Consider the following 12,422-nt stretch of genomic DNA (forward strand, 5'->3'; position numbering starts at 1 on the left):
TGTTTACCTGTAAACATAGTCAAGGATAATGAAAATATTCTTTGGCTTCTTTTGTCCTTTGGCGAGAAAGAAAGGCATGGCATGATATAACTCAGAATTCTCTAAAGCATTTCAGAGATAAAGTCAACTACACCAATACTGCTAGCTTCAAAAGTCTCCCCCAAAGAAACAGGGAAGTGTTAATCTTTATATGCTTTTTTCCTCTTTTCCCTGAGACATAAGTGATCAGATTCAAAGTTGATGTGGGTACAGCATTTCAAGAATATTTGTGATTTTATTCTTCTCCTTTTGCAGAGGTAAGTGAATGAATTTAACAGAAAACATATTAGTAGACTATAGCTTTTGAACAAATGGACAACCAAATTCTGATCATTAGAGGAACAATGACTTCATTAAATCGGTAATATTCTGATAGGTTCACACACATTTAGTGACTTGCTTTCAGCTGCTTTTTCATAACAATTTGGTATATTTGGATTTTGTGAAAATTAAACTATCTCTTGTCAAGATACAGTACAATTCTGTATGTAAGGAAAATGACATTTATCTTAGAAATAGGCTACATGGGGCTATGTCTGAACTAGCTTGGATCCCTGCTGAAAAGTTTAAGAGACAGTAAGTCTGTGCTCAAAATTAAGAGTTCTAAACTGGAGGTTCTTGGACAGAGCAATCCATGGACTTTGGAAAAGTCCACAAACTCTCTGAAACTGTGCAAATTTGAATGTATCTACCACACTCTGTTTTCCTACGAAGAGGTCCATGACTTTCATCCGATTCTCAAAGGGTTATAACCACAAAAGTTTAGGACCCAGAGCTCCATATATTTAAATAGAGAATCCTCCACTGCAATCCTCTTTAACACAGTATGTCACTGAGAACAAGATACAGAAAAGGAAAAATAGTAATAATCTACTTTGCTTTTCAACCTGGCTTTTATTGGGTCCAGAATTATAAATGTTTAAGTGATGTACTGACAAGTATTGACTGATGTACCTTATGTCTTAGCTGACATTGATTTGCTATAAATGAGCATCAAAGGGCTCAGCAACGGCAAAGATTCTGATTTTTGTTGCTTTTGCTGTAGGTTCCATGCCATTCCAGGAAGAGTGGGCAGTTTTGACCGGCTGGGGAAAAACTGCCTTTGGCCAAGGGAGAATCTCTGCTTTTAGTTTACAGAATGGTGCAATTTTCTGATTGTAAGGTGGAAAATAAGTTTACTATTTTCCCAGCTGATTCCAGTTCCTGCATCTAATTAGATGATGTCAACTTGAGGTGCACATTGTCAAAGTCTGCAAATGCTAGCAAAGATATACCTACCTTTAAATACACCCAACATGGGAAATTATGGCTCTTTGAAATGATAAAGACTAATGACTTTATGAAAAAATTACTTTAAATAGAATTTTCCTTAATTTTAAAATTTATTCAACTTACAAATATTAATTCTAATTCCTTTTTGGGATTATAAGGGAATACAGTTTTATTCTAGGTGACATTTAGCCTCACTATGGGGAGGAATATGACATTTGTTAAAATAATATTTTAAAATTAAATTTATCTAATATTATATAGTATTACCTTTCCACATTAGAGTAGGGCAGATATGAAGCTAAATTCTCCCCTGGTATGAGAAATATGACATATGAAATTAATTTTTTATTATCAAGGCTACTTCCAAAATACATGATCAATATACATAGTTTTCACAGAGACTTAAGGAGTGACAATTACGTCCGTACATATTTAGATATGAAGTTAAACTATCACACTTCTGTAAATTTTAATGTAAAAGTAGTGGTTTTAGCCTTCAGGAAACTTAGTTTGCATTTGCCTAAACATGAAGAAAAAGAAACCTTGTTTAACATTGAAAAAACTGTGTTCTTTATTTTGAAATTTTGGACTAAATGCAAGATAATCCTTTTCATGTTATAAATATGGGAATTCCTACAAATGTTTAAAATTGATACCACTGCCATTCTTAAACTTGAGCAACCAGAAACTATCCAAAAATTGGTCTGTATTTGCTTTTGGTTTTCTAATCAAGCCATTTTCAAAGAGAGATGCCTAATTAAAACCTAAAAATGACACTACGTTTGAGCTACTCATGGCTCATATTCTTGAACAACAACAAAAAGACAGCTAAAGACTCCTCTCTAATGCATGAGAAACTAATCAAACACAAGCACTGTTAAAAGCTAATGATTTTTCAAAATGCTTTAACCTTTAGAATGCCAGTAATTTTCTCCATTATAGATATATGACTCTGGTGGCAAAAATAAAAACAAATCAATTCAAGTAATCTATTTGAAAATTATAAATGAACATGACTGACTCCAGGACTCATAAAAATTAGATATTAATTCTTCTTGAGGAATACAAGTAAAGGTACTACTCTAGGTGACATCCCCAGATGGAAGAGTGTAGATTTAAAAAAATGATTATTACTGGCATTTTAAGGCAAATTAAATTTATCAAGTTATTTTCATACTATTATCACTTTATGATCTTTGATAGTAGGATGTCCAGATAAAATCCCCACTGTAATTTTGGATTATACCCAGTAGAGTATAAGTACCTCTTAGCTTATAAAGCTTAGGAAGAAACTCTGACCCATGGTATTTTTTATATCATTTATTTAACCCCAAGTATTTTTAAAAATTGCTATCATGCTGCTTTCACCAGTCTTGGCTGATGTTCTTTTGGGGGATGCTACACTGGCCCATTGTTTAAAACAACACATATAATCTAGCAAGGCACATGTCAACAGGGCTTTAAGTTGAAGCCAAACCTGGAAAATATTTTTCCAACAATCTTGTCTCCATCCTTTCAGTAAGAGGTGGAACTCTTGAAAACATGATGGGAAAATTGCATCGAGTGGAATGCTGGGTCCTGTAAAGGTCCTACTACTCTCAGATTCTGTGAATGGAATGGATGGGAAAAATTAGTACAGCCTTCAGGTAGTAGCTGTAGGTGCTAAAGCCTCTGATGACCTCCTTCACTGAGCTTCCTATAGAGTCCAGCCTCTGCCAACCTCGGAGCAGCCGGGACCTGGCCTTGCTAGTGGTAGCCACAGAGAGCTGTTAGGCTCAGCTGATCATCACTGGGTGAGGAGGTGTCAGGATCACTGTAGATCTGAGTCAGGGCTAAACTCAGGATTTCTTTCTTTTCTTTGTAAAACCGCAGTTCTTGTCCCGCTTTCCTGGCTTCCTCCAACTCCCTCAGGGCCATCCGTAGCTCTTGAGAGAGGATTCCTGGTGACTCCTTCTCCTTCATGATCCAGTCCAGGGCCATGTGACTGCGCATCTTTTCATCTAGAGAATACTGGGAATAGTAGGAGATGACTTCCTGGGAGCCAAGAGACAAAGTCCAGAGTGTCAGTGAAGAGCAACAAAGGCACCTGTGTTCATGGCCTTCCAAAACCTCATTTCCTCTGTCTCTGACACCCCCCACACCCACATCCACAGGGGTTTTGCCAACAACTGAACCTCTCTGATGTTCACAAATGGAAGCCAAATTTCAAGATACACTTCTTAAAGCAAATGAAGGACTAAGCTGGTCGGGCAAAGCAGGGTCACTTCAGGTTGTGTCAAAACACTACCACCAAGAATGACTCAATAATGTTCACAAACAGAACTCTGACCTTGCGAGAAAATGTCTTCCTTTGAAAATGCATCCCTTTATCCATGAATATTACTGCCTCCTTGATTCCTTGAACTCTTCTGCCCAGCATTATCTCCTTCAGCAAGGTTGAGAGACACAGACAATTATATGGAAGGATTAAGGCAGAATTGGGTTTGGTCACACCCATTGCAGAGAGCAGGAGGCTTAGAAACCAGGAGAGTCAACTTCCTAACTGCTGTGTTGTTAGCATAAGGAAGATAGATGGCAGTCCAAATGGCTCACAGAAACTACAGAAAGAACTTTAAGATTGTACTGTGGATTGTAGGCATTATCATTATTGATATCATAATGGTACCTTCATTCATGTACATCGTCTCTTCTGTAAATAATTCGAAATTAATCACTGTCAATTCTCATGTGAAAAATTTGCCAATACATTGTAACATCATGTATAGGTTTGATGGATACACTTTAAGAAGATCTTGTAGAGTGGATGCATTGCTTATTTTTATTTTCAAGAACATATGGTATTTATTTATGACCTTAACAAATTAAAAACAACCATGGAAAAGTGTTTATAACCAACCCAGTGAATTTCAAAGGCCTTTTATAAAATCAAAGGAAAAGAAAAAAATAGCCATAGCCATTGTCAACTACTCATTTCTTTTCCATCTTTGACATTTTGAAAGCCAGACTTTCTAACCAAAGAACAACTAAAAACTCCTGGGCTGCAGTGCATGGAAAACTCTTACATCCACCCACATCTAGCTGACTGGTAGAAGCTTTATTCCTCATACAAATTCCTGTTAGCAAATTCTCAAAAATAAACGGCCATCTTTCAAAGTCTACTCGTGCAAAAAGGAAGGATGACTCTTGGAGGATAGAAGGTGAAAACTGTTAAAGACACTGGAGGGAATCTGCTTTTGCTATTAAAAAAAGGGGGAACGGTGCTTCTCATAGGTAACAAAGAAATAGTGAGACCTCATTTCCAAAAAATAAAGAGGAAACTTCCAACCCCCAAAATTGAGGTGATTGAATACCAGCTTGCCCAAATTTATAATCATTTCTGTTGTCCTCTGGGGACTTTTGGTGGGGGTGAGAAAAATCCTCCTGCTACAACCAACTTTACCACTCTTCAGTGAGGAGGTTCAGAAGCAGTGCATTCTCAAATTTCTTTCTGCACTGGAGAGTAGAAGAGGGCACAAATTCTAAGGCAGGGCAGGTACATAGGGAGATTCAGCATTTGACTTAGAAACCAAGTCTGTTTTAATGATCCCTCCATTTTGGCATTTAGTACAGGTATCTAAATCAGTCCTATATGCAGGCAATGTTCTCCTTAGTGTGCATATTTGATCAGTCCCTGACTCAAGTGGACTGTTACATATATTTTTTCATATATCCTCTGCTCTTAATAGATAAAGTACCAGATTTAAACAGAGAAAAATCCAAATAAAGGAAATCTAGGAAGATGACAAGCCATCTGTTCAGTTCATACGACACAAACCCATTATTGACTGGAAAATCTCACCTGTCGGGAACACTTTGTTTCACGTAGGGCTTTTAGGCTTCCATTCCAGTGCAATAGTTGGAAAATGGTCATCAGCTCCTACAAAACCCAAACATCTGTCATTACTCTCAGAGCAGAAGTGTGAAAGAAAGTGTGAAAGCTGGGTAGGGCATAGCTCTGATCCCCAACTATCTCAGGGAAATAGAATATACAATATCATCGGAACACTTTGAGACTTTTCAAACACCAGAGTCCCCAAGCTTCTGGAGCATTCTTCCTTCCCTCCTCTGTTAATACATATTTGCACAATAAAATGACTAAGTAGTTGACAAATATCTTTCAACATTAAAAGTACATATGCTTGGGGTGCCTGGGTGGCTCAGTTAGTTAAGTGTCGTACTCTTGATTTTGGCTCAGGTCTTGATCTCAGGGTTGTGAGATTGAGCTCTGCGTTGGGCTTGCACTGGGCATGGATCCTGCTTAAGATTCTCTCTCTTCCTTCTTTTCCTCTAACTCCCCTCACCACTGTCCAAAAAAAAATTAATAAATAAATAAAAAGTAAAATAATACCAATACATATGCTCTAACAATTCTACACCCAAGAAGTTATCTAAAAATATCAGCACATCTCAGAATAATGTATAGGTAAAGTTATTCATTGTACTGTTTTTTTTTTTTTAATTGCCTGAGGCTGGAAATATTTTAAATGCTTATTTTTATTTTTTAAGGATTTATTTATTTAAATAGAAAATCCTCCACTGTAATCCTCTTTAACACAGTATGTCACTGAGAACAAGATACAGAAAAGGAAGAATAGTAATAATCTACTTTGCTTTTCAACCTGGCTTTTATTGGGTCTGGAATTATAAATGTTTAAGTGATGTACTGACAGGTATTGACTGATGTAACTTATGTCTTAGCTGACATTGATTTGCTATAAATGAGCATCAAAGGGCTCAGCAACAGCAAAGATTCTGATTTTTGTTGCTTTTGCTGTAGGTTCCATGCCATTCCAGGAAGAGTGGGCAGTTTTGACCGGCTGGGGAAAAACTGCCTTTGGCCAAAGGAGAATCTCTGCTTTTAGTTTACAGAATGGTGCAATTTCTGATTGTAGGGTGGAAAATAAATTTACTATTTTCCCAGCTGACTCCAGTTTCTGCATCTAATTAGATGGTGTCAACTTGAGGTAGACATTGTTAAAAAATTTTTTTAGGGGCACCTGGGTGGCTCAGTTGGTTAAGCATCTGCCTTTATTCATTAGAGAGTGTGTGTGAGTGGGGGGAGGGGCAGAGGGAGAGAATCTTCAAGCTGACTCCCCAGGGAGCACGGAGCCCAATGTAAGGCTCCACCTCACCACCCATGAGATCATGAACTGGGCCAAAAACTGAGTCAGATGCTTAGCTGACAGAGCTCACCCAGGCACTCCTTAAATGCTCATTTTTAAAGAAATAGTTTAAAAAAGGATGATACTGAAGAGTAGTAGAATTTGCTGTTTTTCCTTCCATTTGCTGTTTTCCAAGTGCTTACAGCTTAAAATAATTAATATACCAAAGTGGCATGTTTTTAGGGTGGCATGTCCTGAACTCATATTTTGGAGGCAGCAAATTCTATTTCTCTGAACTCCCCTTATCTGCCTAAAGACACATCTTCCAAAAGGAACCCAATTATGATAAATCCTTTCCTGAGGCATTTCATCAACTAGGGAAGATTGACTCTCATCACAGAAGAAGACACAGACTAACATACCTCCCATCTATTCTTCTAAGGGCCCATTCATCTTTCTTAAGAATCATTTCTATCCCCTAAGAGGCTTTCCCCCTCCCTCTTTCCCTATTATGAGGGTATTTGATCCTAAATTCCAAGCCACCTCAGAAAGATAATATTTTCCCCTGAGTCTCTCTCATGTATACCTGAGGTATATGTGTTAATAAAGTTCTGTTTTTCTCTTATTAATCTGTCTTTCATTACAGGGGTCTCAGCTAAGAACTCAGAAGCATAGAGGGAAAATTATTTTTCCTCCCCTACAATACATTCATACCACTGAATACTTTCATTCACAGAGAAGTATGAAAAGAGAAAGCTCTCTAGGTTCTTTTTTTTTTTTTTTTTAAGATTTTGTTTATTTGACAGAGAGATACACAGCGAGAGAGGGGAACACAAGCAGGGGGAGAGGGAGAGGGAGAAGCAGGCTTCCCACTGAACAGGGAGCCCGATGTGGGGCCCGATCCCAGGACCCTAGGATCATCACCTGAGCTGAAGGTAGATGCTTAACCATCTGAGCCACCCAGGCGTCCCCCTCTAGGTTCTAATATAAAGAATCTCTATGATGTGGTGTTAAAAGAAAAGCAAGGTGCACAACATATATACTGTGTGCTAGTATTTGATTAAAAAGGAAAAGAAAATCCCTCTAAATATTTGCTTGTAAATGCCTATGAGAGTTCTGGCAAGATACAAAAGAACTGGGTAACAAAGTTGTCCCTGGGGTTGGGAACAGGAATGCCTGTGGGGCAGGAGTGCGAGGGAGACCACCCACTGATATTCCTTTGTACCTTTGGAGTTTTGAATCATGTGACAATATTATATATTAAAGAAAACCATTTAAATTTTTAAAAATTTCAGCCAAAAAGTAAATATAGGTAACATATAATGGACAAACTACAGAAACTGTAAAATACTCCTATGTTTATAAATTCAGTCAGGAAAATGCCTGAAAATATGGATAATCAGGTTGAATTGACATTGAAACCAATCCCTAGTTTCCACATCCAATAGCCAGGGCTGAGCACGGCATTAAGCTTCTATCAGCATCCTTTCCCTTCATGATATCAAGGCAAGCTAAACTGTATAAATTCTGAAGACTATTTTCCTAATGTGATTAGAAGTGGCAGTCTTCCATTGAAGCTACCTGCATTTTTTTTTTTCTTTTTTCGTCAGAGAAACACCTATCGTGGCTTAACAGTACAAACCACATAGACACAATACAATTAAGGAAATTAAGGAAATTTTTGGTCATGACACTAGTTACGAAAACTAAACATTTAGACAGTTGTCCTACTGACCATTCAAAAAAACTGATTTTTATTGCCTTTCCCTCTGCTTGCTCAGGAAAAAGTTTAAATTATGAAAATGAGGAGACCTAAGGCATTCTGATATTTCAGACATCTTAAAATTATTAGGTAAATTTTAAAGCTATAAGATGATCAGAAGAGCAAATATCACCATTCTTATGTCTGAAATTGCCAGTAGAATGTAATGGGTTTTTTTTTTCTTCTTTTCAGTAGGGGATTTTGTCTATTTTCTACTGTACAGTAAGCACTTGAGAGCCCATAGAGACCTCAGTAAAAGCAAAACATGTGTTTCCATTAATTAAAATATGACATGGATACCAGGGGAATTACTCCTCCTGCCCCAAACTGAGATGCCACCATCTGCTTTGGGTCCTGAGCCCACTGCCCAGGGAAGCCGTCCCTCTCATGCCCTCTGTCCTCCACTTCTCTCTGCCCTGTCCAGATTTGCACTCTGTCACATCACTATGATAATCTGGAAAAGTGAGAGTGGTTAGTTCTATGGCCCAATCTTAAGTAATCTGCTTCTCACCCCTGTGCTTCTCATCAAAGTAACCCCAGTGACTGAGGAGGGTAAATCTGTGCTGCCTTTTTCACTGTACCTTTAACCTACTCACTAAAGACTTTTTAGCCAGAAAAATGAAAAGGAACACTTTTTATGTCCTGGATAGGGAACAGTCTGTGGTGTTACAGAATGGCCACTATTTCCAAATAAGACATTTCTTTTCGTTTAATGTTTTAAGACTCCACTTGAATTTTGCATTCGATTGTATATGTCCATTTTTAAAAATAATAAATACCACCTCCAGGCCTCCACCTTCCCCCAACCCAAGTTTATAATGGTTAAACTCGGTATAACCCAGAAAGATATACTGAGTTCTTGTGTGACTTTCAAAAGCCCTCTTGGTATTGTCCTTGTATCCTTGTGGCGCAGTTAGAGAAACAGCCTATAGGGCTCTTAATTCCCTCCTCTGACAATTAGTGCCTTGGTAACATATTCTTCCTCCAGTGTCTTCTAAGCTCTCATTCTTATTTATATACTAACCATTGCCCCCCTTCCAGATAAACTCCCATCATTCTACCCAGCAATCTTCCTAAGACTTTAGAACCCACAATTCTGCTGTGAACAGAGCCAGAAACCATTCCCGTGTCCCTTGGCAACCTACATCTCTCAAAAACTTCCCCACAGAGACTTGAACTGTTTTTGACTGCCTGAGAGTCGTCCCCCACACCTCTTCTGGTTTGCCTAAATTTCTATTCCATCCCCAAGGAGTTTTTGCTGTAACACAACTGCCTCTTCCTCAGTGTTGTTCTTGTTCCTAAAATCCCACAGGGAAAATGACCTTCTTTCTGCCTTCATACATTATGTCCCAATCTAGTTCTTGCCCTCCTCTGTAGAGATACTAATCTTACCATCACTATGTAACGTATATTGAAATATTTCCACATTCTTCCTGTCCCACTTCTTTATTTCCCGTCATAAGACCAAATTCAGTATCCTCAGATCTTCCCGAAGCTGTATGAGCCCATGAAATCCTTGTATGGCTCTCATTGATTCCATCGGAAATCCTTGCATTATTGTAGACTGGCAAGGAGAGGGTTGTGGACTTCAGTAAGGATTTCCTAGTTTCACCAAGATTCCTTGCTGCCTGGTTTTCACAGTTCTGTTTTCTGTCTGTCAAAGCTTATCACTTTAAAGGAAATCTGTTTGGTGAGCTATCTGTCCTGCTCCTCATTCAAGTCTTTGTGCTGTGTTATTTGTTATGTGGCTGATGTAGAACCCCAGGGAATTTTGGTAGGCTTGACAGATAAACAAGAAGCTGGCCTATAGGTTGGGTTGGGACTAGGGTGAGGTGCGTGAAGCAAGATTTAAGGTGAGTCATGAAAGTTCAGGTACTTTTATTTAAAATTCTGTCTTTAGGGGCGCCTGGCTGGCTCAGTCAGTTAGGCGTCTGCCTTCAGCTCAGGTCATGATCCCAGGGTCCTGGGATCGAGCCCCATGTCAGGCTCCCTGCTCAGTGGGGACCCTGCTTCTCCCTCTGCCCCTACACCCCACTTGTGCTCTGTCTCTCAAATAAATAAAATCTTTAAAAAAATTCTGTCTTTATTTAAAATTTTGATATTTTGTTTGTTACCAATTTTTTCACATTCATTTTGAGTTTTTAAAATAGTGCATTATAATATGTCTTGATCACTGAGTTTTTTAACACTCCTTTAAATTTTGTGCCTGAGGTTAAGGCCTAACTCTCCTTACCCTAGTCTGGTCCCTTCTGGTGAGTCTGTCTCAGGGACAATGCCGGCCTCATGAACTTGTGATGTGTGCAGTCACACAGGACCCCAAGCTTGATTTCATACTCCGCTGACTTGAAATTCTTAGTAATTTTTTCACAAAAGGCCCTGCATTTTCATTTTGTATGGGCCCCAAGAATTATGTGGCCAGTCCTGATCATAAAATAAATTTGAAATCAAATGGAGAAGCAAGCCCTGTGATTTCTGCAAGTTGTAGCTTTCATCCTACAGCTTTCCTGGTTCAATTTGTCATTCATTCAGTTTAAACCACCAACAGCTGGGCTCTGTCCTCACAGTGCTTCCTGGTGTTGCCTCCTATTAGGAATAATGTTTGCCCTTTCAGCTACTTCGTGGGGAGAAAATGCACTCTGCTTCTCTCTGGAACTTTGTCTGGGAGACTTGCTTGGTTCTGTGATTCATCAGAAATAAGAAAAACAAACACTGTAAATGGAGAACTTGAAAAACAGGTGGGCACCATCTCCCTACCCAAGAGAATGGATTTAAGAGGAAATCTGTTTATGGGATGAGGTTTTAAAAGGCGACCTGGAGAATTTAGCAAAGATGTAAATAAACAACTCGTCCTTGGACTGCATTAGTCTTCAGAATAAATATATTAACCAGCTTCAGTCAAAGTCCGTCTCAGATCTGACCTTGACAAGACCCAGTGGCTAGTGCTGTCGCCATCCCTCCCCCCCAAACATCAGGCAGTTTTCTGTATGGCAAGGCTACTCTGCTTCCCTCCCACGAAGTAAACGTAAGCAGAAGCCTATCATGTTTCCTCTGAGTGCTGCCTCCTTGACAGCCCCCCTGGAAAGCCTGCAGGCAGTCAGGAGACACCAGCCTTGTTTTTATATGGTATAGTCATCCGTAGCTAGATACAGACACAATCTATTACCCACCAGGGGTACTGAATTGCTGTGTCGGCTGCAAACAGCCCGGGTCTGTGGTCAATTCCCATTACATGCAGAAAAAAGCTGATGCTTTTAACCCTGGCCACCAAGGAATGTGCTGGGACCCAGCAGGCAACCTTGAACTGGCAGAAGGAAAAGGGATGTGCTCCATGGCCCTCCTCCTGGGTTGCCAGCATCCCTACTGGGGGAGTGAGTTTGGATTTTTCCTGCCCTCACATCTTCCTCTTTCTGTGTCCCTCATCCTGCTCCCAGCCTCTTTTATGAGAATTTATGAAGCATTTCCACAGTTTGATTCAAGTTATTATTTCACATATTTAAATACGACAGACCACACAGAAAACATACAGCCCATCACAAGGTAATTAAGAATTACTAAAAGATGGTTGAGTACAGCCATTCATAGTACTTGGACAAAATTTTAAGAATTGTTTTTTAATCTTGCCTTCCCCATCTTTGGCAGACTAACTCAATTGAATTCAAAATCATTCTTAATTTTCTGAAAATAGCTACTAAATCACATACAAGCTGCTATGTACCATGGCAGGCAACATTCATTTTATAATAAGAAAAGTACAATATTCTTTTGTTGGGGTTGAGAGGGGAGGAATTAAAATAAATGGGGTTCTTCCTTGGGGAAATTACTATACTAGATACTTTATAAATGTCATGTTATGTAAATTCCACAAAAATCCTACCCAATGGGCATTATGATTCTTATTTTACAGATGAGAAGACTGAGTCTCAGATAATTACATGCCCAGGCAGGAAGTGGTAGAGCAGGTTTCACACATAGTTCTGTTCAGTTTTTAAAAACTGGTCTTCTTTCCTTGTGTTATGCTCCTCCCTTTTGTTTTTTTCTGTTTGACTTTAGATCACTATGGGGGAAAAGCATGGACCCTTTATAGTTCCACTTTTTTATTCTACAGCAAGACCCCTGAAATGTTTGCAGGGAGTTGCCTTGCTCTCATTTGAAAACTTTAAGTTAGATAAAGTTGTCAAAGGAATCCATGCGGTAGTCTTTGGCATTTC

At 38.9% G+C, this 12,422-nt stretch overlaps 1 protein-coding gene across 3 annotated transcripts in view; it reads right to left on the reverse strand.

Moving 5' to 3' along the window:
• Positions 1-372: 372 nt before the first annotated feature.
• The window catches only part of LIX1 (limb and CNS expressed 1), a 59,531-nt gene continuing 47,481 nt past the window's right edge, over positions 373-12,422 (reverse strand). For 2 of the 3 annotated variants that reach the window (XM_021701634.1, XM_044916773.1), the window contains exons 5-6: positions 5,150-5,227; positions 2,987-3,345 (exon numbers count right to left, since the gene is read on the reverse strand). In XM_021701634.1, the coding sequence (XP_021557309.1) occupies positions 3,058-3,345; positions 5,150-5,227 (366 nt within the window). In that variant the 3' untranslated portion in view covers positions 2,987-3,057. Of the gene's footprint in view, positions 3,346-5,149; positions 5,228-12,422 lie in introns of all 3 variants that reach the window. The other variant, XM_021701631.1, reaches the window with a different exon arrangement.

The sequence above is a fragment of the Neomonachus schauinslandi genome, chromosome 7, assembly GCF_002201575.2.
Source record: "Neomonachus schauinslandi chromosome 7, ASM220157v2, whole genome shotgun sequence".
Classification (NCBI taxonomy): Eukaryota; Metazoa; Chordata; class Mammalia; order Carnivora; family Phocidae; genus Neomonachus; species Neomonachus schauinslandi.